The 27,749-nt window shown below is 39.8% G+C and overlaps 1 protein-coding gene and 2 long non-coding RNA genes across 5 annotated transcripts in view; all 3 read right to left on the reverse strand.

Moving 5' to 3' along the window:
• The window catches only part of sema3d (sema domain, immunoglobulin domain (Ig), short basic domain, secreted, (semaphorin) 3D), a 63,219-nt gene that overhangs the window by 16,839 nt on the left and 18,631 nt on the right, over positions 1-27,749 (reverse strand). For 2 of the 3 annotated variants that reach the window (XM_035957680.2, XM_023291240.3), the window contains 10 exons: positions 26,941-27,055; positions 26,610-26,679; positions 26,370-26,514; positions 25,549-25,771; positions 25,100-25,188; positions 24,783-24,824; positions 23,813-23,970; positions 21,886-21,950; positions 20,729-20,868; positions 14,498-15,830 (listed from right to left, as the gene is read on the reverse strand). The exons of the other annotated variant lie outside the window; for it this stretch is intronic. In XM_035957680.2, the coding sequence (XP_035813573.2) occupies positions 15,363-15,830; positions 20,729-20,868; positions 21,886-21,950; positions 23,813-23,970; positions 24,783-24,824; positions 25,100-25,188; positions 25,549-25,771; positions 26,370-26,514; positions 26,610-26,679; positions 26,941-27,055 (1,515 nt within the window). In that variant the 3' untranslated portion in view covers positions 14,498-15,362. Of the gene's footprint in view, positions 1-14,497; positions 15,831-20,728; positions 20,869-21,885; positions 21,951-23,812; positions 23,971-24,782; positions 24,825-25,099; positions 25,189-25,548; positions 25,772-26,369; positions 26,515-26,609; positions 26,680-26,940; positions 27,056-27,749 lie in introns of those variants that run through there. 3 annotated transcript variants of the gene reach the window in all.
• On the reverse strand, positions 991-1,939 carry LOC129348590 (uncharacterized). Its single transcript, XR_008601182.1, has 3 exons — positions 1,844-1,939; positions 1,349-1,618; positions 991-1,029 (listed from the first exon to the last, which is right to left on the reverse strand). It is a non-coding gene; the product is annotated as an uncharacterized LOC129348590 (long non-coding RNA).
• Positions 11,025-13,309, reverse strand: LOC129348589 (uncharacterized). Its single transcript, XR_008601181.1, has 3 exons — positions 13,196-13,309; positions 12,409-12,567; positions 11,025-11,468 (listed from the first exon to the last, which is right to left on the reverse strand). It is a non-coding gene; the product is annotated as an uncharacterized LOC129348589 (long non-coding RNA).

Below are 27,749 nucleotides of genomic sequence, written 5' to 3' on the forward strand. Positions count from 1 at the left end.
GTCATATATTGGCAGGGCATCACCATTCTCATCAATGAGACTTGATCACCGAATGATGTGGTGAAGTTGACCATTTCCAAATAATAAACAAGCTATCAACATAAGGAACAGAGGGAAACCAAAGTGACACATAAAAAATTTCTACTCTCAGTACCCACAATTCCACACAATATTCAACAATCAAACCACATACTATACCAAAGAACATACGAAAACATAAATTTCCACATCAATAATAATACAGCAATTGCCCTTCCTAACATATAATACTAATCCACCACTTTCACAAAGCAATGGGGATTTTTTTTTTTTAAAGCACATAGCAATTTCTTGGCACATTTTACAGTGAACGTTATAGCTTTGTATTTAAACTGACAGGCTAAATGCTACTTTGGAAGAAATGATAGGGCACCGAATCAGGTAAAAAAAAAAAAAAAAAAAGCAGAGTGCAAACTGATATCACACCTGCCAGGGCTCCATTGTTTGTAAAGTGGTACAGCTGTTTCCACTGAAAGGCCCTCTCCCTGGTGTGCACTGCAGCATGTCATCAAGGGCGTATGCCAAGCATACACAGCCTTGTACACATTGTACTCAGCCCTGAGGTTGGAAAGATCCAAGAACTCTGTCCCCTCACTCTCCAGATCTTCTTCTCCATGCATATTGCTCCCCCACTTTCCACCCAACCTGCTGGAGAGGAGGGAATCTGCACTGAAATGTGTGTTCCCAAAACTGGTTAACCTGAAATATATGAAAAACTGCATGTTATAAATGACAGCTTCTTATTTTTCCTAATACCAGATTTGCAGGGTTAAACTCTCACCATGTTGTTCCCATAGCTGTTGCTGTGGTTGTGCAGATTGGGATGTATTTGTAACAGGAACTTCCTGAGTCCTGGGATCTCTCCTCGACGGATGGCGATGCCCAATGTGCCACCCAAGTACGGCATGAGCTGAGGGGTCTGGAGCACAGGAGCTGCTGTCCAGCTTCACTGGCCATCCACTGCAGGCCTGTTACATTCTGCCTCACCACCTGTGCAACATATGTGCAAATACTTACATTGATTTCTTCCTACCGCTAAAGTTCTCCTCTGAATTATAATGTTCATATGGCTGATGTTTATTCATGCAATGCATGTTTTAGACAGTAAAGAGATACATAGCTTTAAAACTAGGGATCAGTACAATTACTCTGAGGATTTTCACATGAAAATCCTATTAGTGGATTGCTATTTGTTGAGATTACAGGCTTACATGTGTGACACTGTTAGATACATCTTTTGATATGACAAATAAAACACAAATTTGTAGAAATATATGAAGTCATAATGAAATTATATTTCAAGACCAACCTCCTTCATGAGATTAATCATGTGACCTTCATGTGCAAACACAATGACTACATGAGCTGTGGATTTCTTCATCACATCCACAATCCTCCTCAGTTCAGCTGGGTCATTGCCCCAAGGCAAAACTTCTAAATAAGCCAGACACCCTTCACCAGACAGACTCAGGTCAGATTGGAAGGATCGGGCAGCATGGAGTCCATAATCATCACCACTGACCAGCAGACCTGCCCAAGTCCAGCCAAAGTGGTTTAGAATCTGAATCATAGCACGAACCTGAATGAATACAGATTGAAGAGATGAACGTGCAGATTAGAATCATTTTTCAGTGGGAAATGTGGTTAACAGGTTCTACAGCCATGTTTAATCATTGCTTTTCCGTGCGTTTTCTAAGCTCATGCAATGAAAAGAAAAGTGAATGTAACTGGTGTTATACAAATTCTAATTTGAAACAGGAAAAATGTTTCTTTTTGCATCTTAACTTTACTGACATATTTTTACCTGAAAAGCATCACTTGGGATTGTCCTAAAGAAGGACGGAAACTTTTGCCGGTTGCTCAGGCAGGAACATGTGGAAAAATAGCTCACCTGTGAAAGACACAGACTACATACCTAAAACATTCCAAGTCTTTGCTGTTGCTTCCAGCTTTGTTAGAGTTGACTGCTTGTGTCTACATTACATTAGATATGTATATAATCAGATTGATCCAAGTCAACTATAAGAAGAAGAACTTAGCCATAGGTACTCTGTACAAACCTAAGAGCGAGCAGAGATGGCAATAGAGACGTTAGAGAAGAATCACCCACAAGTTCCTAGTGACTGAGGCTTGCCTGGCACACGTCTTATCTATAATTAAGTTGCTCTTCTTGACGCACTGCGTAATTTAATGCTCCTCGAAATCCAACTCCAAGTTTGTTACAGTATCGTAACAGACGGTAGTCCCAAGTGCGACATATGTAGCATTGGTGTGGTCTTTGATCTCCTCAATACAAAGGCCATGGTCTGCCTGCCTAGATCCTATAACAGCAAAACTAATGCAAAAAAGACATGACACATGCAAATAGTCAGAAATTGCAAAATTAAAATTGTGTAAGCATAAGAGACCAGCTGGAGACAGCTGAACAATCAAGGTGCAAATCCAACAGAAAAAAATCAGGACGACTGAGCATAAATGCTGAAAATTGCATAAATGACAAAAGTGTCATTATCAAATATACATTCTAGTATTTGAATTGGCGCTAACTTTCCAGTTTCTAGTCTTTGCTGTTTCCTCAACAGACTCACCCATGGCAGGTAGGCTGTTGTGGCTCTGAGGTAAAGGACTGGTCAGGAAAGGCAGAGAAAAAGTGGATTTCAAACAGTCCACCAAGAACTACATCTCCAGCCTTGTGCATCCCATTCAAATCAAACCGCCCCTGTAACCGACAGGAGGACGATGTAGTAGAAGAAAAGCAGGAATACAACAACATTAGCAAATGCAAGCTGGTGTGGAAAAACGGCCACATGACTTTACTTGAGTGAACCCAGTCATTACATTTCTTGCTTTGTCACCCTCTTTTATTCACTAGCATTATTGTTTAATCTCTCACGCCACCCACCAGGGCAGCAGAGGAAGTAGGGGCAGGGCCTAAAATAGGCTTCATTTGAGACTGGCGTTGTATTAAGGAAGAGATTAAAGGTAAATAACATCTCACCAAAGCAATGCAGCAACTTGTTAATTGGTTGTATGAAACAGATTTTCTTCCGAAATAGCGCTGTGATGTTTTTAAACGTCAACAAGACAAATGTGTATGTATATTGTGCAACAGAAGGCCAATTCATATTAAATATATTTCCAAATGTGTGTGTAGAATGTGCGTTCAATTAAACCACCGTCAGATCACCAAATCCACAGTGAGTATGTGGAGTTCACCATCACAGATTTCCAGGGTTAAATTAAATGTCCACTAGATGGTAGCAGCTTCTAAAGACTGCTGGTGATTGCACTATTTGTTTGATTGATAATCTGATGTATCTTCCTCACATCCATATGTAACCAAGTTAGGACTGGTGAGGGTCTTCTAGTTTCTTCAACACGGAACCGAAAATGCCACCTAGGGAATTTCACCCTAAGAATGTTCACAATCCTGCCTCTCAACAGAGGGTTTCCCCTACTAAACACAGGTACGTGAACAAATGAATACAGAGGCGCGTACAGAGAAACAAATACAATTTTTTATTCTGGTACAAAAATATGTTCAGCACACAACACACACTAATGGTAATATAAATGCAGTTACTAAAACTGGAAGTCACACAGGCCCTATGCAGCCATGGAGGGAAGAAACCTGACTACTGAGCCAGAGAACCAGCCACGACAACCTGAGGATAAACAACACATACGGGAGAAAATGAAACTAAAACTCGAACCAAGCAAACTGAAAGAGAACTAGGCAAAACGACTACAAACTAAAAAAAAACAAAAACAAACGACATAAACACGCGGAAAGACAAGGCAACAAAGGCAAAACTGTAATGAAACAAAGAAATGTTTAACCACAATCAAGCAACACAACCATAACAATAAGCATAAACAAACATTTTGGTTACCTCGCTGTCCGACCCTACACGCGCATGACGCCGCCGATAAGCGGGACACCGTCAACAGACTCTGCACTGCAGCCACAGAACACTGGTCTTAAAAGAAGAAACAATATTAATACAAAATCTAAAGCTTACCAGTGTTTCGCGTGCTGCACAGCGCATACCTGTCCAAGAGTATTCAGGAGTATGCTGGACCTGTCCGTCAATCAATTTGAACCCCCTGCTGCAATGGCCAAATCAATCATTAGTTCCCCCACAGCTGTATTGCATGATGGCTAATCAGCCGGTCACACATAGAAACCTGTCAGCTACCAGTTTGTCCAATTTGCGATGTATGAGTGTTTGGCAATTATGGATATGCCTGTCAGCACACACAAAGGTACGCTGAAGAAATGAGGCACAATTCATACGAGAAAATCATACAGAATGTTACCTAATTTTTCCTGAGTGTGAGCAAACACACAAACTCCCTGAGCGTCCCTTGGACCACTGTGAGCAACATCACGTGTGCACTGTGGTCACACCAGCATCACATCCATTCAAGTTACATGGTTCATTAAAAGAATCAAATTACAGCATTTACATTTCTGTTAAAACACTTTGTCAACAGGAGCCAGTTGAAGGCTGCAGTGATTTTAGTGACACTACAATGTATAAGAGTGAAGTTATTGAATATTTGTCTCTCTTTAACTGTTGCAGCGGTTTTGCAAATTGCAGACGGACCCTGTTCACTCCATAGACACCAATGTATTCCTGTAGCTTGAAAGACAGCTACTTTTGATAAAACTGGGCTTGTAGCACATCGTCTGCCTTGCAACAATGGGAAAGAGGGCACCGTTTATGTTTTGACAACCTATTATCTAATGAGTTATTGATGCTGGAAGTCGAATCTGTGAATATCTTTCCAACTTTACTGAACTTGGGGCCACTACCACCTAAGGAGTGATATATTTAATTTTGAAAAAAGCATTTAGCCATACTTAAAGCTTTAAGTGCTTTATTAACACGGAACTAAAAATTTTGTATTTTTTTATTATCACAGGTTCTGTCTGAAAAGAGGTGGCATCATTTTAAACAGTGAAATCAAACTAATAAAATGTAATGACCAACCAGTGAGCAATACTGGATTCTGCAAAAACATAAACAACTTTTTAAAAAAAATCTAAATCTTATCTTAACACAGTTAATGTATTAACTTATTTTTGTGTGTATGCATGTATTTATTGATTTATTTAGTACTGTTAACATAGAGTTCTGAGTGAATTTTTCTTAAGATAGGCAAAGGTCATTTATTGATTACATATAGGCTATTAAATGTTTATCAAAAACTAAAAAGCATTTTTAAAAAAACAACGTAGGCATTTATTGAGTCACTAAAATACTGTAGAGTACAGACCACATCAGCATGATTATAAGCATCCTCTGGTAAATTAACAACCAGATACTGATGTCTCTCACCATATGGACTTCAGGAGATGACTGGGGGATGATAAACTGTGACCTACTGGTTGGGTTCTCTCTGTTCTCATGTTTCTTACATGTTTGTCCCCTGACAGCCGGGTCATAATGTTTTTTGAGCAACACACCATACTATAACGTTTTTACAATGATGGTTCTACTATGGAACCAGTTTAACATGTTCAGGTGTTCTTTGTGTGAAAACTCAGAGATTTCAGGTATCAGAAGGTGGTTTTCAACTTTCTTTATTAACTTTCTGCTTCGACTTTAAATTAAATTTCCTTCACTAACCCAGCCCTCTGGACTTCCAGGAAGCTGTGTTCCTATTGGCTGTCCAGGTGGCTGATTGGTGTTATCAGGAACACCTGAGCAGCTCAGTGTCTTCCTGCTTTATTTAGCTGCAGACAAACATTTCCTCTGCTTCACTTCACCACAGAACCGGGTTTGGTTCCTTGCTTTAGTTTGTTCTTTAGGCGTTGGCTTGCAGCTTCCAGCAGTAAAATAGACTTTAATGTGTTTCTTGGTGTGTTTTAGGGCTTTGTACTGGATAGTTGTCTTGGTAAATGAGGTTCTTTAGCCACAGTAAGCACATGGTGCTAAGGTGTGCAGTGATTAGTGGATTTGGTACAGCTGAGTTGTGTCTTTATCTTGGCTGTAGTGAGTCTTTAGAGGTTTTTGGTCAGACACATTCTGTATTCTTGGTTGTGAACCAAGGTTGGTTGTCCAGAAGGTAAGAGTTCCTGTCCTGATTCTCTGTTCTCAGAGGTTCTCTGGTAGGCTGCAGGAGACTTTAGCGTTTGGGTTGTGCTAGTTTGGTTTTTGTATGGTTTCATTTGGACGACTATCTTGAGGCCCCTCCATGTGGTTTAGTGAGGTTTTCTGGAACAGTTCTACAAAGCAACCTGCAGCAGAAGAGACTTTGAGAGTTTTTAGGAAGTTCTGGTGACCAGACTTTAGAGCAGCAGAAACATTTGTCAGCAGTTTGAGCAGGAGAAGGTGAGCTTCAGAGTAGAAATGAGACAGAAACCTTCTTGACCCGTGTGGTGAGGTCCTGTACCAGGAGTTTGAGCAGGTTGTGAAGAATCTGTAGTTCTTTGGTCTGAAAGCACAAGAAGAGTCGACTCATTAAAGGAGAAAACAGGAGATATTGTTGGTTCTTCTGTCGCTCTGCAGTTTCCTTAGACTGAATATCAAGTTTATATTTCAAATGATTTACCAAGTGAGCCCAAGAAGACTTCAATAAAATCCCTCTATCCCCTGGACACAACATATTTTATTACCATGTTAAATCTTTTTTTTTTTTTTAATGTTTTTGAGTTTTAATCATAGTTTTAGCATAGTTTTTTTCTCTTTGCTTGTTTAGTTTTGTCATCTGTGTAAAAGGTGCTAAACAAATAAAGTTGAATTGATAAACTGAATAATTGACTAACTCATGATTGTGACAACAGAAGTATTTTCATTGTGATTTAAGGGTTTATTTCATTTTTGAGGTTGGGGTTAAAATCTTGACAGAAAAAGAAGATTAAAGAAATAAACTACATTAAAAAAGCAATTAAATCAAAGGCAAAAAAATTAATACAATAAAACCTTTAAAAAGTTTTATTATTAAAAAGATTTAAGAAATTTAAGATGTAATTTTCTAATTAAACATTTAATTTCTTAATTAAATGTTTTGTCTTTTTAAAGGTTTAATAATCTAATTAAATGTTTTGCATTTTTTAAAATGTTTAATATTCTTCTTGTTGAATTGTATTTTTTAAATGTTTAATTATGGAAAATATTTTATCTGTAATTTTTAATATTTGTATTATAAATATTTGGTTTAATTTCATAATGACATGTATTGTATCTTGTTAAATTATCTCATTCAATATTTTGTCTATTTAATATCATTTAATTGTATTTAATGTTTAACTATATTAAACAGACAAAATATTGAATGAGATAATTTAACAAGATACAATACATGTCATTATGAAATTAAACCAAATTTTTAAAATACAAATATTAAAAATTACAGATAAAATATTTTCCATAATTAAACATTTAAAAAATACAATTCAACAAGAAGAATATTAAACATTTTAAAAAAAATGCAAAACATTTAATTAGATTATTAAACCTTTAAAAAGACAAAACATTTAATTAAAAAATTAAATGTTTAATTAGAAAATTATATCTTCAAGACAATAAAACTTCAAATAGGAATTACACAGAAAATACAATGAAGCATTTAAGAAGAAAATTAAACATTAAAAGGTGGTAAAACATTTAAAAAGAAAAACCTTAAAGATTTAATCGAAACATTAAATATTGGGAAAGAAAAAGAAACTCAAGCAAGCCGATAAAACTTTTGAAAAAACAATTAAACATTAAAAAGACAAAACATTTGGAAATCAAATCAGACATTAGAAAAGAATAAAAGGTGAGAAAAGAGCAAAACTAAACGTTTAAGAAGAATCAAACTAAAGACAAAACATTTGAAAAGACACCAGTTAGACTTTAGAAGATCAAATTCAACAGAAGAGACAATAAAACGATCAAAAAGAGCAAAAACAGATAAAGGGCTTAAAGTGTTTTCCAGTCTGAAATGAAAACATCAAGTTGTTTCTTCAAACATTTCCTCTTTCTATGTTCTTGGTTTGATTGTGGACAGATTTACTACGAACTCATTTCAGAAAACTGCTTTCCAGATAAAGTCTACTAGTAGTTGAAGGCATTGATCAAACTAATGTTACCTTCTGATCTCCACAAACTTTACTGTTCAGTGAAGAGAATCAAAGTTTGTTGAGGATTTCTAAAAAACCCACAGGTGAAGGTCTGAGAAGAACTCAGATGGATGGTCTAAATGTGAAATCAAGACTCATCATCAGAAGTTTTAAGGCTTCTGTTAACCAGAAAGTTCAAACTAACAGAGAAGTACTGAGAAACTTTTAAAATTTCAGTCCTCAGACTGTCTGAAGGTTCAAACTAACAGAGAACTACTCAAGAACTTCTAAGATTTCAGTCCTCAGACTGTCGAAAGGTTCAAACTAACAGAGAATTACTCAGGGACTTAGAAGATATCAGTCCTTTGACTGTCTGAAAGCTCAGGTCCTGAGGACTCGGGAGGTGTGGAGGCTTGGAAAGTCTTGGAACTGAGGGTTCAACCCTCCAGCACAAAGGCTGAAGTCCAACCTCCTGAGAAAAACGGTCGAGTCGAGACCCGAGTTAAAAAAAAACTCGAAAATGGCAAAAAATAGATGATAAATGCGCAAAAAAAAGAAGAATTAGTATCTGAGCGAGTAGCTCAGGAGGATAAGAAGAGGACTACCAAGTGGAAGGTCGCAGGTTCAAGACCCACCACTGGCATTTTTCTTTGTTTGTCTTTGTCAGAATTTTGATAAAACTTAAGAAGTGTCTGGTCTTGAACCAGCGACCTGCAGCTCCATAGGCAAATCCTTAACTCACTGAGCTACAGATCAGATGAAAAGAAATAAATTCGTCGTCCCTTTGGCATCGTAGTTCCTCAAGTGACCACATGGGCAGAGCCAAGGCGGAGTCTGGGTGGAGTCAGGGCGGGGAGGAGGCGGGGAGATGGGTGGCGGCCTCCCCCCTCTACTCCCCCGCCTCTCCCCACCGCCCACCACACCTTCCCCCGCCCGACGAGTTCTTCGAGTCTCCACGAGTTCTTCGAGTCTCCATGGGTTTTCCCGAGTTTCTGGAGTTTCCACGAGGTCGGAGGCAGAACAAGTTGTCATGAAGAGGTGTTGAAGTCGGTCAGGATGGACTGACTTTTTACAGCGACTAGAAGGAAGACGACTAGAAGAGCAGGTCTTTAACCACCATCCATAAAATCCTTGGAGTCGGCCCCAGATAAATGAAGGGAGGTCAACTTTTATCAACCTCCATCCAGATGTTCAACTTGATATCTTTACTTTGACATTTTTAAAACCACAAACCTTTAGTATCACACTTTATTATCCTTTATTAGGACTTTAATGGAATCCACCTGCAGATTTAGTTTTTGTTGACAAACTTTATTCTTGTCATCGTGGGACTGCAGTATTTAAAACTGTTCCTTCTATTTGACCTCATGTTTATTAGTTTTAGTGGAGAAAGTTTGAATTGTCAATTAGTCTCTTAAAAACTAAATAATAAATTGGATTAGTCAAGAGGTTTAAATTTCATATTTTGTCATATTTTAAATATGACAAAAAAATATAAAAATAAAGCATCTTGAGACAATTGGACCTGTAATTGGCATTATATGAATAAAATTGAATTAAAATTGTATGTATCTTGTAATGTTGGAGTAATTCAGCCATATATGTTAGAAAACACATTTTCTTTGTCCACTAATCTGCTGATTGTTTTCTCCACTAATTCATTTCTTCTTGTGGTTTATAAAATGTCAAGCCCAAATATATTCAGTTTACGGTCATAAAAACCAAAAAGATTTACATTCATGATGCAGGAATCAGACAGTTTTTCACTTTTTATCTTAGTTTAGTCAGAAAGATAGTTGATAATGTGTGAATTGTTGTGAGCCGTAGAAGGTTTTAATCTCTGGGGCCGAGTGTCAAAAAACATTTAGAAACCAATATCAACAAAACACTCAACAAAGATTTGAACATCATTAAAGGGAAATCCAACTTTTGCATGACAATGTCAAATTAAAGGACATTTATTTCCAACGTAAATGTGTGATATTCATCCTCTGGAGCTTTCTCTTCACATTGTCTTCCACCTGGACTGGTTTGGTCGGGAGCATGTGCAACATGAAAAACTGCACTTTAACATCAATGAATGACACTGAAGTTTAATCTCTACATAAATGAGACTGAGTCTGGATGTGCTGCTCTTTCATTAACTCCTAAGTTTAGGGAAAGTTCAAACAAAAGAGGACAGTTCAGATAAGACTTGAGAATGAGCTTATTTTGAACAAACATCTCAGACTTTCTGAGCTTCAGCACCTCTAGCAAGATAATTTAACAACAAGCAACTCAAGAGATCCAGAAGTTGGCGAGAGTTAGCTTTAGCTGAGCCAAAGAACATGTGGGATGCTAACCTAGCAAACATTTCAGACTTTCCTCTGTGAATTCTGAGAAATAATTTACTATTTAATGACAGAGCATCATATCTTAACTCAGTCTCATGAAAACAGACTCTAATTCAGTGTCATCCATCCATATTAAAGTGCAGTTACCCAAAATGTTTGTTGCATGAGCTCCAACAAAACCTGTCCAGGTAGAAGGCCACTTTGACAAACAGGAAGTGAAAGATTCCAAGCAGATTTATAGAAGGGGGAACCAGACTGTACTAAGTGTCGTCGAGTATAGAGGGGTGTTTTGTGGGTTTTTAAGGCTGATAATGATTATTAGTGAGACATTTGGAGTAGATATTCATTTGCAGTAAATGAAAGTTTAAAATCTTGGAGTTACACTTAGAAGAACACAAACTCTAACAGAAAGCTTTGTTGATACGTTTTTGTTTTGATTACAGATGTTAAGTTAAAGGAGTTTTATTCGTGACGTATAACCAATCAAATCACTCCAGAAGACAGAACGACCACAGGTAGATAAAGGTTCAGAGCCAAAGTAGCGCCATTTTTAAAAGTATTTATTACCGTAAAGCAGTAAAAAATAAAATACTGATAATCAGTAAATCAGTCAGCCCACAATTACTACAATTCTACAATGTATGTCTCTTTCCATTGACTTGTTATTTGTACAATATATGATGTATATGATGGCATTTTTTCATACCAAAGGCTATACTATGATGTTTTCTAAGAGACATACGATGCTACCCTGTTCTGGCCCTGGACCACTGCACTCCTCCTCTGTTGTTTTCTGGATTGTACTCAGCTGCATGCCTTCGTCCACCCGGCCTCCGTTGACTCGTCCCGCCTGCCGTCTCTGGAGCTGAAGCTGGATTGGAACAGACCAAAGTACAGTCCAATCACGATGCCAGCTGCCTCTCAAAAGGCTCCTTCATCTGGCAGGTGGCAGCACTTCTTCTGAGGGGAAGCTGAGCTGGCCCAGCAGAACTTTGGAGATGTGTTCCAGTGGTTGGTGGATGTGTAGGGAGATAGAGAGGGACCTTTGAATTGTTCAGAAAGGAAAACAGGGAACCCATTGGTAGTTTTAGTTTAGGGTGCTACTGCGGTGTGTTTTTGGGTTTTAAGAGGTGAAGAGGAAGAGTTTTTTTTTCGTATTGATTATCTTTTACTTTGTTCCTGGTTGGAATGCCCATCAATGTAAACATGAAGTTCACTTTTAGTTCTGTTGATTTATTTTTATTTTACTAACACCCATTTGTTTTTAACCCCCTCACATGTTGTGTTGTTGTAAACTTACTCTTTCAAATAAATTCTCGTCTCACCCTCTGAAAACCAGCGTTTGGACTGTTTTTGTGTTGCTCCTCACCTACTGACAGCTGTGGACTAAAGGCTATACTGTGACGTTTTTAGAGCGACATGCTATACTATGATGTTTGTTGGGCGACACGCTATACTATAGGCTTTTTTTAATTGACATATTATTGTGACTTTTTTGTTTTAGTTTTTTTTTTTGCTTTTTTTAGCAACATAAGAATTCGAACAGTTTTAAAAGTTACTATACTTTTACTTGTGCAATGAAATTATTATTCTATGTCATTTTTTAGATGACATATTATACTCTGATGTTTTCTTGAATTACATACAATTTTGACAATATACTGCACTATGACATTTTTTGAACCACATATCATACATGACAATTTTAGGCAACATCCTATCATTTTGCGCTTTTTGAACCACATAATAATCTATGTTTTGTTTTTTTTTCTTGCCAACATGCTGTACTATGATCTACAGGCCATACTATGTTATTCTTGAGTAAAGCATACTATACTTTGACATTTTCTGAACTACATCCTATACTATGGCGTTATACACAGAGTGCTTTGGTTACATGTTGATTTATAATCTAGATTTTTTTCTGTTTTGTTTTTTGACAGGATTACCACAGACCTGATCGTGAACACCGTTGACACCCACCTGAGGGAGATGCTGTCTAAGATCTCAAGGCTGCTTGGTTGTGGTCTTTCTGGCACATACTCTTCCAAGATGAGCCGGGAAGTTTAACACTGATGGAATGACACCAGGTCTAAGCCGACAAACTTCCAATTCCTCCTCAACCCATAGTCTCTGGGAAACCTACATGGAGTAAGAAAAGTAGACAGAGAAGTAATTAAGTCTGTACACAACATATTAAAAAGAAATCATGCTAATAAATTAAGTACAAAGAACCAAATTCGCCAATATACTGGAGACCAGAGCTATTTAATTTGATGAGTATAACCTTGTTTAGTAACATTTCAATTATTTGAGAGCAGTCCTAAAGAACTGCCTGTAATCCCAATCATAAAATGGGTTTGGAGGAAGAACATAGATGGTAATCTGGATATACATGAGTTAGGCTTTATAACTACTATTGGTAGTATTGGTGGTAGTAATAGCAATGTGACTACTACTAGTAGTAGTGGTAGTACACTAACTACTGCTGCTGATACTGGCACTGCTACTACAACTTGTAATACTATTACAAATGCTGATACTACTTCTATGACTCTAATAGCTATTTTATACTACTGCTGCTTGTACTTTTAGTATTACTACTACTGCTTGTACAACTATACTACAGCTACTATTAATCATCTGGTATTTGGTTGTCAAGCCGCTAGCTCGCCTTAGTGTTTTGCTAGTGGCTAACTAGTTAGCTCTCATAGACTGGAAGCTCTCAACAAGATTTCATAATGAAAAAAGAGCCAAAAACTATTCTTACCTATGAAAAGTCATTCCAAGTTTCCTTGTCTCAATCGTACGACGTAGTGTGTAATTGTATGCAGCACAGTGAGCCGGCATACATGTTGTTTCCGTTTTCACGCCGTCTACATCAACGTAATGCACTGAAACTTTGCCCCCACTAGCTTAGCCTCGCCGTAGCACGCAGCTCAAAGGGACGTGTCCTATCTATTCATTCATATCTATGAGAACAATGGTGGCTGCACATAAGGACGCCTGACGTTGATTAGCTGCGTAAATACCATTATATACAGTCTATGGTAAATACATATGTGAATCGCATCATTGGCTGCAGCAGCCAGTCACCGGTCACTCACTGACTCACACTGAAAAATAGCACAGAATGAATTGTTACATGTTTATTTTATTTACAATTTAGGTTGGATTTTTTTTTTTGTGCGCAGCGCAGATTTTCTGTGCAGAGACCGTGTCAGCAGTGCGCAATTGTGCACGCGTGCAGTTTAGAGGGAACAGTGGCTGTGGTGAGGAAGAGCTCTCTTTGGCTCTTCATGGACTGGTGTAGAACCTTCAGCCTCATCGTCCCTGCAGATGGTTGCAGAAACCACAGCATCTCTGGGACCTGAACGAGGACTCAGCCTGGAAGGCGCTGTTGAAAGTGCGTATGCAGGAATCTCTGGTTCCTCTAGTTCGTCTGGTTCTTCTTCAGGTGGGGTGGTGATCTTGATGTTCTGATGTTCTCCAGAATGTTTTGGTGGAACCGACCTGGGAGACCCCGGAACACTTCCAGGTAGAGGGCATTTGTCATCAGCTTTGGTGCTTCCGACCACAGACTGAGCAGACTCAGTCTGTTCCAGATCCACGAGGAACTCTGGATCCTTCTTCTTGGAGGTGATCTTCAGTTCTGAAGCCATTTTCTCAAACTGCCTTTTGGCAGTCTGGAAAAAGTGACAGCACTGGGGAACTTTTCTTCTGGCAACATTTTCAGAAGATGCAGCAAGATAGTTCCTGACCTGACTGACGACCAGGCCCGTGCTGAAATGAGCCCTGAGGGGTTTCACCACCGGCAGGATGTCCTCTCTGGAGAGATGGATGATCTGACCCTCTGGAGGTTCAGGCCAGTCCAGTGGAGCCAGATCTCCATAGGGTGTTTTCTCTGATTCAGCCGGTATCGGTTCTGGTTTGTCCACCGCCACTAAAGGCTGTTTGGTAGGAGTCAGCTTACTATTATCGCCTTCTATATGCTTGAGACTGCCTGTAACTGCAGCAACAGATTTTCTGCATATTGATTTTATCTTTGCATGGAATTTCAGTGAACAAGCAATTCAGGGAAGAGAGGCTCCAACACAAATTTATTTAAATAACTTTCAGACAACCCTAGTAATGAAAACATCTATTGCAACTACATACAATACATGATAGTAAAGGGAATGTACAAAAATATGTCATTTTGTCAGCCAAACATAATACATGATTATAATTATAGAAAAACAGATTAGTAATAAGACTAAAATGAGCATGCTGTATCTCCTGTACATGTCATATAAATATTTACAGTCATTCAAAGTGAATGCAATGTCAATACCACAAGTAAATTCCTTTTTAAAAATATATTTTGTTTAGATGTTTTCCTAGTTTCATTACTTCAGTATCTTTGATTATCATGAAATAATTACCTCTCTAGACTGGATGATTTATTTATACCATCAAGAAAAAAATGGCAGTCAAAGCTGTTCAAAACATCAGTTATGTTACAGTCCTTCACCTGGTCAGGTATACTGCAGCTTGAGTAGCTTTACCATAGTAATTCAGTCATTTAGTCTTTGATGTCATAGTTTCATCCAAAGCATTTGAAGCATTATACTTTTGGAATCTTCTGTAAATCAGGATAAAAAATAAAATCCCTGAACAAGATGTTTTTTCCTCAAACAACTGCAATTATCTTATAAACTGTGGTTGGCAGATTTTTTTAAAAAAGCCATACCTACAGTGCCATGCTACTTCCAATTGCTTGCCATGCATTTTTAATTCTTGGACTTTATATTCCTTGCTGGTGTTTCATGCTCAGAGTTAAACTTTGTGTGCTCATCTGACACTGTAGTTTCACAGTTCTTTGTCACATCAGCTTCATCATTAAAGCAGAGAATATACACAGCTAACCCTTAATGGTTTTCTTTTCATCCCTTCCCTCACTGCTTTGCTGTCCTCGCTGCTCTCCCTCGCACATGTTTGTCTCTCTCTTCTCCCCTCTCTCTGTGGTGTCTCCTGTTCCTGCTCTTCTTCATTTCCTGGATGTGCTTCCATTTGCCAACTCCTCCTAAGCCTCGTCCTCGCACCCTCGACGAGCGCTTATCCAGCCACAGCGAGTCGCAGTACTCTTCCAGGGAGCTGAAGGGGGAGCTCATCACTCTCAGGTAGTCTTTATAACGCTGACGTGACTCAGCTCCGTTGTGCATCTCCGCTGCGGGATCTTCGCTCGGCTTGGGTTTTCTGTCTAGTTGTCCGTGTGTAACAAGTTGTAGCGTGAGACGGAGCAGGGTGCGGGTGAAGTGTGTGTGCTCTTGAGCCACACACACGTACACACCAGCATCTGAGCCGTGGAGGGAGCGAATCAGGAGGCCTCGGTCGGTGTGAACAACGCGATCATCCAGTCTGACCTGTGAGACGAAAAGAAACATACTGAGCTACATCACAAAGAACAAGTTCAGGGGTTGACAGCCACGTTCTGTTAAATCCATTGACCGTGTGCAAGAAAATAATGTGGAAAAAATCATTTTAACGGCCCTTTATGTGATTATGTGATCTTCTTCTGAGTCTCACCCCTCCCAAACAATCATTCAGGCTGATTGCTCATAACACCCTCTTGATACCTCCCACCCGGTTTACACACATACATTTCACGCAAGATTTGCATCCAAGGTGTGTTAAACAAGGTAATGACCCCTGAAACAGGAAACATATTGAATTGGGTGCGGTGAGCATCAGCCACAGCGCTGGGGAGCCAGAGGTCATTATGTGGTGTGGAGAGATCTTCGCGGGCATAATGAGTGTAAGCAGTAAGTGCTGGTGAGAGAGTGTATTTGCTTGTCGTTAAAGTGTAAGGCTAAGTAGCATGCTAATGTTTATGGTCCGCTTTTCATTTAGCGTCCACGGCGATTCATCAGCTGGTGCGGCTGCTGTCGGGGCCTAAAACAACACAGCTGCATGGAGAGGACGGAGAAAGAGCATGAGAGCGAGCGTCCAGCGTGTGTGTGCCTGTGCATGTGTGGCTGCTTCAAAAGCATACCTCCCACAGCCCTGCCCTGACCCTCTCTAGGTGTAACTGATAAGAGAGCCAGAATATTGCCATGAATTTGCACATATGTTGTGCTACGGATACATATGTGTGTGTGTGTGTAGCTCTGTGGTGGTTTCCAGGTCTGACACTGATGATGTGTCGTCCAGGCAGAGGCAGACCCACCAGCCTCAGAGCCTCCCTGGATGTCGACCTTTGCGCACATTAGACTCGCCAGTCTGTCTCCTGTCACATTCTTGTTTCCTGGCACACCTGACTGACTTGACAAAACACATGGCCGGCATATTAAAAACGTAAAAATCTCACTCATGGAAGTCTCTGTCTGTTTGTAATTCATTCCATCACTATTTATGTGCTTATTTGTGCGCCTTTTCAGACATCTTCCCTCTGCTATCCCAAATCAAGGCATCTGTGACTAAACAGTGATGCCAGACTTTAAAACTTACCCAGATGGTCCGTCTTTATTTGTGTGGCGGTGTGTGTATGTGTCTGTGTGTATTTGGGTGTGTGATTAAGCCAGCAAAAGACAATTGTACTGCATTCTGTGTTTGTAGACAAGCTTAGGTGCAAATGTGCGTGTGAACAATTTTGCCTGCACCTGGAGTAATCCAATGAAACACCATTTTTAATAGTAGAAAAAAGCGGTTTCCTCGGTTTGCCTCTTACATAACCTGATGCCTCAATTATTAGATAAATACCTTCTCGAGCTTTTAAGAAGTTGGTGCTTTGCTTGTAATGAACACTGCGCATCACATTCAACATGATCCATGCTTTTCCTATTAGCAGTTTTCTAATGGGCTAGCATTCCAGGCTCCAGGAGGTGAACGCATTACAGGCACAAACAGACAAACACGCACAAATACAAACATGCTGTGAGGAAGACAGCAACATTTGTTCCATCTCACATCTTTAATAGCTGACTTTTACAAGGGGATAAGAAGAGAGAAATTATTGGAGAGCGCTGCGAACAGCTGGCTGAGGATGGCTTTATCAAAACCAAAAAACACAGAAGGGAGAAAGGAAAAAAAAAACAACTGTGGGAAACTGCGAAGACGGCACGAAAGATGTGAGGAAACAAAGTGCACAAAATGCGGAGCTTGAAGGCAGGAAGTGAGAAGTGAGGAGAGATTAAGGTGGGACTGACGAGGAGGGTCGAGGAACGGGGACGAAGAGGGGATGACAGACAGAAGGAAACAGAGTGGGAAGAAAAGCACTGAGAGTGAGAGGTTGAAATGAGCCAGACACTGAGATGATCACCTGCTGCCCCAAGGCAGGTAGATCATTGCACCAAAAGAGGGACACATTACGACTGCAAAATACAACCATGAGATTCTGGTTTATTATGCATATAGTTTCATTGCTACAATTACTACTATTTTGTTAACTACTGAATGAAAAGTAGATGAATAATATGTAGACCTAAGAAGAACAAAAATGACAATGACAGTGAAGCCACAGCCCCAGAGATGAGACTATTGTTGGCCAAAGAAGTCCAATAACTAGGAGTATTTTGATTTTTTGTTTTTTTTTGTCCAATACACTCATATTTTCCAAGTCATTCTGGGTGATTGCTGATGCTGATATCAATACATGCACAATTTTTTTCCACCCAGTAGCAGAAGAGATCAGTTTCTCTAGTTTCTAGTGGAATTAACATGATATCACACTTACTTTTATCATAATGGCCCACAGGCAGGTGCAGACATATAATGCAATGCTTTTTGAAAAAAGAAAGAACTTTTCTGTGTGTAACATTTTCAAACAAACTGTAAACCTTTCGCCTAACAGGCATATAATGCTTGTCAATATTCATTTTGGGCCGATCATGATATTTGTTTTTTTTTATTGATCAATACCACCGATGTCGCTGATATCATCTAACATCCTTGAACATAACATTGGTTCTAAAAATACTATTTGCACATCTTCTAAGGAGCAAGGTTCAGATAAAGACACTGAAAAACAAGCTGTGCTACACAGTTCAAACAAAGACGCCCACACAACTACACTATGTCTTCCAACACCTGAAAAAATTCCCTTCGGGCGTGTTTCTCTGACCTCCAGCTATGTGTTTTTGACTTGATCTCCCTCACTTTGTTTTCACTGTCAGCTGTGTTGCTGTTGCTCAGACTACAACTGACTGTAAATGTGCTTATTCACCAAATGCCAAAGAAGAAATCAGCAAAAACAGAACTCACACCTTTTTTTATTTCATTGCTGCATGTTCTGTGACATCAAAACGGAGAAAGAAAGTATATAGACTCAGCCCAGTCAGAGTTAAAGTAAAGTATTTCTCTAATTAAGCTGGAAAACTGTGATTGTAGGATGTTCCTTGAATGTTATTAAATGTCAGTCAGTTTAGGCCTAGTATAATAATTTAACAACATGCAAGCATTTTTGCTTTACTCTCCTTTTGTCCTGGGTATTTCATCTACAGAAATTGAGATATTTACCATGTTCTCTGCCAAAGAATTTAATTTATTTATTCATTTACTGGCTGTTAAACTATAAAGATATGTACCCCTTAAGACACTGTCTGAATCCTAATGGACCGTCTGGTTTGTTTTCTCATTTTCTAATTTTTCAAACACCAAAACAGCAGTTTTAAGTTTTACATAATGATTACCATTTGTCAGGACGACAGGCTTTTATAAAAGTTTTTGCTGTACCGCCCCGCCTGAGTCTGCACTATTATTTAAATAATGGATCACAAAGAGGGGAAAAAATGCACTAAGCTGCCAGTAAGTCCAGATGGTGGTTCTTCCTACCTTTTCTTTGGCAGAGAAACCGTGAGATAAGATTTCAGTCACCTTGAAATGAATTTATTTGCATATTCCAATAAATCAAACCTCTTGGACACTTATCCACACCAACAAACTTGCTGTTAATCCATCATATTTTCCTAGCTTCTGTGTCTATCGCATGACAGTCTTGGGGGAGGAAGAACTCCTGCATTTGCTCCTTCATCACTTTGTCTAGAGTACAATAGGTCACATATCATTGCATGCCTAGACACACAAACACAGAAAACACCCCATTGTGTTCATTACCCCAAAACACATGGCCGTCCCTCGGGAGTGCTCTGTTATGATTTCCACTGTAGGGGTTCATAAAGAAACACACACACACATGCGCACATAGGCAAAAAAACCACTGGGCTCACTGCTGTGAAAGCCTATAAAGGAACACATGGGTCTTTAGTGGCCTCTGCACCTGTCAGTATGCTTACATTCACCCCTGAGAGCGAGGACAGGGGACAGTGGCGGGAGTAAATTAGTATAGTGGGAAGTGGGAAGAGAGATGAGCAGCGAGTGGGTTGAGCAGTGAGAGGGCCACTCGCGGTGGGTGTAGGATGGTTTGTGTGTTTGGATAGGGGAGGGGAGGACACTGAGGTGCTGAGTAAGCACGTCTCTGTTGTCTCATTCAGGAGACGAGTGTCATCATCAATGAGGTTCTTTCTACACTTCAAATACAAACACATTACCTCTCCATCCCTGCATGTCTTTGTTTGTCCAACCTATTATCTCCAAGACTTTCAGCAAGAATGAAATTGTTTTAACTACTTTGCAGTAGCTGGAAACTGAGCTGCTAGTGTCATTTTACCCAATTCTATGTGTGAAGACAGTATTTTATACAGTTTCAATTTGTGTTCTGATCACACTATCCTCTAAAGCTGTGCTGCATTTTTCTACCCAGAGAATGTACATTTAAGAATGCACAGTCTCCCTTGACCCATCCATAATTGGCCAAAAACAAAAGCAGTTGTACAGCATGAACATTTGTTACTCAGTAAGGTTAAATGCAGGGTAAAATGTAACTCATGCTCCTTTTTCTCTGTCCTTCACGTGAGATAGATGATGTCCCATCCCCAACCCCAAGGGAGAGTCTGGTTTAAGTCATTCCTCGCCTTCCTCACAGACAGAAGAGCTGAAAAACGTCTTTAGAAAGCTCTGGACGCTCATAAACATTAGCATGTGCTGCATGCATGTGATTTGTGGCACAAACAGTTGTTAAAGAGCTCAGGATTCGAACTTAAGAGTCAGTGAGGCTGAAGTCAAGCAGTAGTTATGTAAAAACCCAGTCTTTGACTCTGTAACTCCTCTGCTTTTTGACCTGGCATGAGAAAAAACTTAACCCCTCAGGTGCAACAATGAAAACAATTTCCATCTTCGGATTTTAGCACAAGAAAAGGAAAGAAGAGGAAGAAGGATCTGTGCTTTATTGTTAAGGTGGTGTGTGCAGATGAGTACACTCTCTGACCTCCTCCTTACGATCCGATCCAGGTCTTTGTTTGTACCATCGAATCTGAGCCTGCTGGGATTTAGGGATGCACTCGAGGAAGGTGGAGTTGCTCTGAACCCCATAGAGAACTCTCTCCTCCACACGTCCTCCACCAAGACCTGAGGAAAACACGACTGTCATTTACCAGGAATCTTTTCTCTTGTTCCAAAAAACACTTGTCAAGCAGGTTTCACACAGGAACTGGGTAACTGATGTCTATATAGGACGGTGCAAAGGTTGGATGCACTCAGTTTTTCACAATGCTTGACAAGTAGGTTGTTAGTTGTAAGATTTTTGGAAAACTTGCCACAGCTCTTCCTAGTATTTAAATCAGGCCAGGTGTGATTTGGACATCATTGCACTAATGGGACCATACTATCTGTTGCAGGACATTCTTATTTTTATGATGATGCGGGATGGTGACGAATGAAAGGAAAAATCTGATCCTTTGACCCCTACAGTGATGGAATCTGGTGGCTCTGTTATGTTGTTGGGGGCATGCTTTGGGTCTACTTGTCCCTTTAGAGAGAAGGGTCACTGGAAATCAATAAGGAGTTGTTCCGAGTGATTACCTTTATCCTATGATGAAACATTGATGGGAGTGGTACTGTCGTCCTGGAAGAGAAAGACAGTCCACAGGGCAAGAAGAGTCACTGACTGAATGGACAGGTGAGATGGAAATGGTGTTAATCATATTCTATGGTCTTCACAGCCACCAGATCTTAACCTAACTGAACACCTGTGGGAGCTTTAAAACCGACATGCCTGACGGCGCTTTCCAACACCGTCAACCAAACACCAAATGAGGGAATATCTTTTGGAAGAATGATGTTCATCCCTCCAGTAGACTTACAGAGACTTATGGACTTAACGGCACAAAGCTTCTACAGCAGCACAGAATGACCCAAAACCTTATAAGGTACCTTTGTGTTGGGTTTTCCTTTCATGTCACTCGGCAGCAGTTCTTTATGACAGACTGTAAGCTGGGCTCATTGTCATGCTACAGATTGAATAATAATTTGTACAGTGCTGCATTGTTCATTAAATGTGCATTTGCAGCTTTCCAGGCAAAAAGAAAGGCCTTCTTAGAGAGACAGACACAGGATGAATCTCGTAAGATAACAAACTGCACATACTGTCTTCTGTGTCCCAGCACTGAATGGCAGGATCTCCATTCTTGATATCCTGTCTTCTGGCACGCCTGGAAAAAAAGCACACAGTAATTAAAAATAAAAGGACTTTTTTAGGATTTTATTTAGGAATAAGAATTCTGACTTTAGTAATATCACTGTTAAGTGTTCAGATGTTCTCAAAGACACATAAACAGTAAGAATTAGACAAAACATTTTTAAGTAACCAGAGGAAGAGGCAGCAATGATTTTTTTCAATTTTGCATCAAGTTCAAATTGTAGACAATTGAGAAAAGCTTACATAAAATTATTTTTAAAGTAATAAAAAAAATCAAGTATTAGCATAAAATGTTAACATTATTACCTCAGACCTCATATTTACTGGAAAAATACACACATTGATAAAAATATCATGACAATCTGTTTTCTGTGCTTTTTTCAGCATTCAATTTTTAATTTAGCAAGTCAGTCAAGCAAAAAAGCTATTAAAATCTACACCTTTCACACGTCAAGTGTTTTCTCAAATGTCAAATCTGCATATACCAAAAAAGTAGAATTGTTGTGGTAAATATGTGAGGAATGTGTTTGACTCTTATTTCCAGGAACTATTTTTCACCATCACTTAAATGAGACCTAAGGGCACATACAGACACGAGTGCAAATGCCTTAAAGCAGTGAGTCCTCAGTTCAATTCCCAGCTGGCCAGACCTTTTACTGCATACCATTCCCCTGCTCCTCTTCCTTATATTTCCTGTTTTTCTCCACTGTAACTATCCAATAAGGGTGAAAACACACAAAAATATGATTTAAGGCTACGTCTGACCACTGATAGTCCGAAATGGACAACAAAACTTCCCAGGTGTTTTTGTCCATTACGGAATCCTATAATCCTACAATAAATATCAATTTATTTCAGAATTTGTTCACCTTATAAACATATAAACTGCTTAAAATAGCTACATGCATGTTATATGTTTATAAAAAGAGTGAGAGAGTAAAGTTTCTTTGGCCTCTGGTTTGGTGTTGCTCTCTTGGGCTCCTTCAGTTTGTATTGATTTCTTCCTCCTCTTCCTGTTAGTCCTGTGTGATGGGACATCTGTAGCTTACATTCACTGACACTATGAAGATCTACTTTCAAAGAGCCCTGCAGACTAAAAGTGAGGCCTCCACTATTGCACAAACCATAACAGCATCCCTGCCGGCCAATAATATGGCAGTATGACCCTTAGCTGTAGGGTATGGTTTCTGTAGAGCTGAGGTTCGTGCAAGCGAGCACACAAACAAAAGCACAGAACAACAACGCACAGATGCATTTGCACCTCAAGGACTCCACTCTGGAGGTGTTGAATGACAGCTGCGTTAATCAGCTGAAGGACAGCATCTCTTACCATTGCCTCAAAGGAAAGAACGCCCATCGGCATTGAAAAATGTTGCAGAGGTGAAGAAAACCAAAACAGACCATACATTTAGCAGAAACTATGAACTCTTGACAGCCGAGAATAAAGAACCAGCCTTGGAAACACATTATGGAAAACTAGGGCACAACAGGGGCCTGTTTTAAGCAGTTTATGTTGGGTTTTTTGTTGTTGTTTTTTGAATGACATGTATTTTCCGGTTGATTGCCGTAAATCACGCTATGCCACATTGAAATATTTCAAAACTCCAAAACGAATACAAGTGTCATGTGGGTGACTGTGGCTCAGGCGGTGGAGAGGGTTGTCCACAAATTGCAGGGTTGACATTTCAGTCCCCACCTCCTCCTTTTAAAGCGTCCTTGGGCAAGACACTGAACCCCAAGTCGTTCCTGTTGGCTGGCAAGTGCTTTGCATGGCAACTCTGCTGCTATTGGTGTGTGGGTGAATGAACACGCTCTAAGACATGTTAAGATGACAAAGTGCTTTATAAGTGCAGTTCCTACATCCTCTTTCTATACCTTTTAGATGCAGGGACATATCGTGAGCACATGTGTCCATCCCAGGCGCAGTAGGGGTCTCGTGCCAGGCAGCATTCGGAACAGGCCTGGCCATAGAGGTGACATCTGCTGAGGGAAACCTGGGCTAGACCCTGACTTGAACCCACGTAGAGCTGTTGCTGGTTTAGGAGAGGTAAGTATAGAAATCAATTTAACGTCCAAGTTTATCATTTACAGCTGAAACTCATTTGCTTAGAAGTGCACAAACGTGGTAACATATGGTTTAGACACAGTACAACAGAAACAGTATAAAACTATACATCATCCAGAGGGATACATCACTCTACTTTATGATTAATTAGTTAGTTCTGATAACAGCTTAAATACTTTCAACACTTGGGGAAAAGAAAATTAGGGTTTTCATGACTTTTTCCAGCCTTCATCCATCAAAATGTCCTTTTTTAAATCCTTACTGCGAAATTATGCTCAAGAATAACCAAAGGTCAAGGCAATATCCATCCAAAAAACGTTCGTTTAAAATGTCAAAATGTCAAAATAGCACCTGAAACAAATCGCAGACATGTAAGGATTTCTAAGAAGAGAGCATGAGAATTTCTCACAAACGTGACTCTACTGATCTGCTCTGACTCGCCTGAAAACACCAGCAAACAGGCACATAGACACATACACACAGGTCAAATACTGCTGTAGATTAATGGAAGCTGTGATTGGGGTTGAAGTGTCTACTGACACTGCTGACCTTTAGATAATGAGGCAGACGGGTGAGAGAGCAGAAAGAAAATAGAGAAAGCTCAAGACAGAAAGAAAGATTGAATACATGAGCGAACGATTGAAACAAACTATATGTCTTGTGCCTGATCAGGGATGTGCACATGACATGACTGAATGCATGTAGCATGTATGAAGGCAGAGAAGCAAGAAGACATGCATAACTAGTGGCTGAATGAAGGGGAGGAGAATGAGAACAAACCTGTTTGGAAGATAACTCCAGACTGAGGATGGGAGTGGGAACCTGCAAAAAGTAAAACAAACTCAGTCAGCTTTACCACCTAAACAAACATAGATTGCTGGATCTCTGTTTGAAACAAAACAACAGCTGGGTTTGTTGATTAATAGCTCAGAAAATCTATCAGCGCTGCAGAGTTTGTATAACAAAGGCATGATGGGTATTTCACCACTTGATGAGTCAGCTGTCCCGCCAACCGCAACAAAAGAGTTTGTATCTTTCAGGAAGCAAAACTTACAACAAATTTAAAAAATGCATGTATTTGTGGTTGTGAACCAAACCTGGAACACTTGAAGCTCCTCAAGCACCACTTCCTCTGTTGACCAGTTCTCTTGAGTGATGCTCACTACCTTCAGAACTGAGCCGGCATCTATGAAGAGGGGGTGAAATCAAGTAAACCATGATGTATATTTTACGTTCAGAAGTGAATAATGTCCAAAGATGATGACTTCTAGTCCAAACAAACTTCTCTAAGACACCATCAGAAGACCATCGTCAGAGGATTTGAGAACTGCTGTCAAAAAATACAGGATAAAATGCACAAATGAATCAGTGCTGAGACCGACGACATAATATGAGACCAAAGTGCAACTTTATATTACTTCAGTTTCCCATCAACAAAACTAAATTACCATGAGATCGAAGACAACTCAAAGTTATCTACTGCCCTCTGCTGGTCACATTTAGGCTTTGCAAAGATAACTGGGAGGAGATGATGTGCATGGCTCACCTGTTCCCAGAAACATGACCTCGTACTGTCCATCATCTGCCAAAACTCTGTCCACCACAATGTGAGTCAGCGTGTAGTCCACCCGAACACGTGTGAACACCGGCCGGCCAGTCAGAGGGTAAACAGAGCGATACATCAGAGGGTGGAATCGAATGAAACTGACAACCTCATCTGGGAAGTCTTTGGTGGTCTTGATCCTTGGATCATACGTCTTGCTTGGACACTGAGGGAAAAAGAATAAATGTTGATCTTGTGCGCATGATAATTTTACTCCCTGACAGTGATTGCCATATTATATTTCTTTCCAACTTTTCAACTCCTAAGCGATTACTACTTCACTATTTACTGGTGTGTGTCTCCTTCTAGTGGCCAAACTGAGAACTGCAGGAAGAAAACCACATGGTGAACATCTGTGGCACTCCTGCCATCTCTTTCTGTATACACGATCGCTCACTCAGCTGTACACCTGAAGTTCACACAAAAATCCTCCATACCTCCCACTCCCTGCCTTGATTACATTTTTAAACAAAATGAAAGGAGAATCTGATTAACATCTCGTGTAACCTCATCGAAGTCAAGGTTGTGTCATACTTAATGAGGTTGCATGTGCAGGTGTGAGCAGGCCCTACAGCATCTTGGACATTTCACCCTTGAATCCACGAAAACACACTTTTAAATGAGATCATGTTTATCTTTGGTGATTATAAAGAAAATGAAGGATTTTATCTAAAATTGTGAAAACAAAATCATCTGTAGTTGTGAGAGCGATAAAGGGTTTTAGCTTTTTGTGTCTGTGCTCCTCTGTGTGGTGGACAACACACCGTTCCAGGACGGGGATACGGTATCCTCCCCTCGTATTCTACCCATCGGTGGTCAGGGCCTTCCTTGTGGGCGTAAGGTCCGTTAAACACAGACCTTATTTCTGCCATGCTGTACACACACACTGCTGAGCCACGGAAAATGGAACTGAAAGAAAAGTGAAAACAAAAGACCAGGTTATGGCTACAATATGAAAGGAGAGACCACAGATAGGACTGATGATGGTGTGATGAAGAACTTACCTGGAGGTTGTGAAGACTGCATACACTATGGGGTTTTTATCGTCTCTGGTGGGGAGCAGAAAGATGTCCTCTACAGGAAAGAGGGGATGAAATGAAAATGTTGTTTTTGTACTATTATGTATACCTTCATAGAAAAAAAATAGCTGCACTTCCATCTATATTTATACTTAGCAGAAATTGCAGTCTAATGTTGGCTACTACTACCACTGCACTACTGTTGGTGCAATTCAGTGCTTCTAAATGAAGTGCTCCCTTAAGGTCATTTCTAGAAGATCAAATTCAGCCTACTGGCCTTGATTTTCACTTTTTTTATCCTTTCACAGTCACTTACGGAGCTCATCAAAGTGTGTGTCCACGCCGTCTGGTCCAGGGATCGAGCACACAAGCCTGGCTTTGAGGAAGGTTGTCCATTTATTGGTCAGACTCCTCAGCCCACCAACGTCATTCTGAAACACAACCACACACTCAGCAACAAAACCGCAGTCGGCAAAGTGCAGCTGTCTAACATGGCCAAAAGATGACCGCAGTTATTAATATACACTTTGCACTTAACCACAGTCCAACTGCAATCTATCTAATGGACTCACACATAGAAAGACAACACACTGCATCACAGCCTGACTCAGATTTCCTTCGCTAATTAGGAAAATAAACAGGTGAAACACATGCCTCGAGTATATGTCGGCTTGTTTAACTAGCACAGGGGAGTCCTTCCTGTTAATATAATTACAGTTGGGAGTAACTGAAAGGGGATAGGAAGAGAAAGAGAGAAAAATGCTGAGAGAAGAGGGGCCATCATGAAAGGAGAAAAGAAACAAGTGGAAGGGCAGCATGTTGGAAATGAGCACTAAAATCAAGTGAGGCTGCTGATTAATAATGCAAGTTTTATCTTAGCATATGAATCGCTGTTTTAAATTGCAACCTTTGACTGAGCTATGGTAAGAGCATTCAAGTGTACTTCTTTGTGATGCATGGAAAACTTAAAAGAACCCCTCCTCCTTGTTAAGCCGGTGTACTAACTAAGTGGTATAGAGAAGACTGTTCTGGTTCAACACACACAAAAACACACTTAAGTTTAAGAGACCACAAAAAAATGTAAGCACTTAATGAGGATGTTTCACAATAGTGATAATCTTCAAA

The sequence above is a fragment of the Amphiprion ocellaris genome, chromosome 3 (genome assembly GCF_022539595.1).
Source record: "Amphiprion ocellaris isolate individual 3 ecotype Okinawa chromosome 3, ASM2253959v1, whole genome shotgun sequence".
Lineage (NCBI taxonomy): Eukaryota > Metazoa > Chordata > Actinopteri > Pomacentridae > Amphiprion > Amphiprion ocellaris.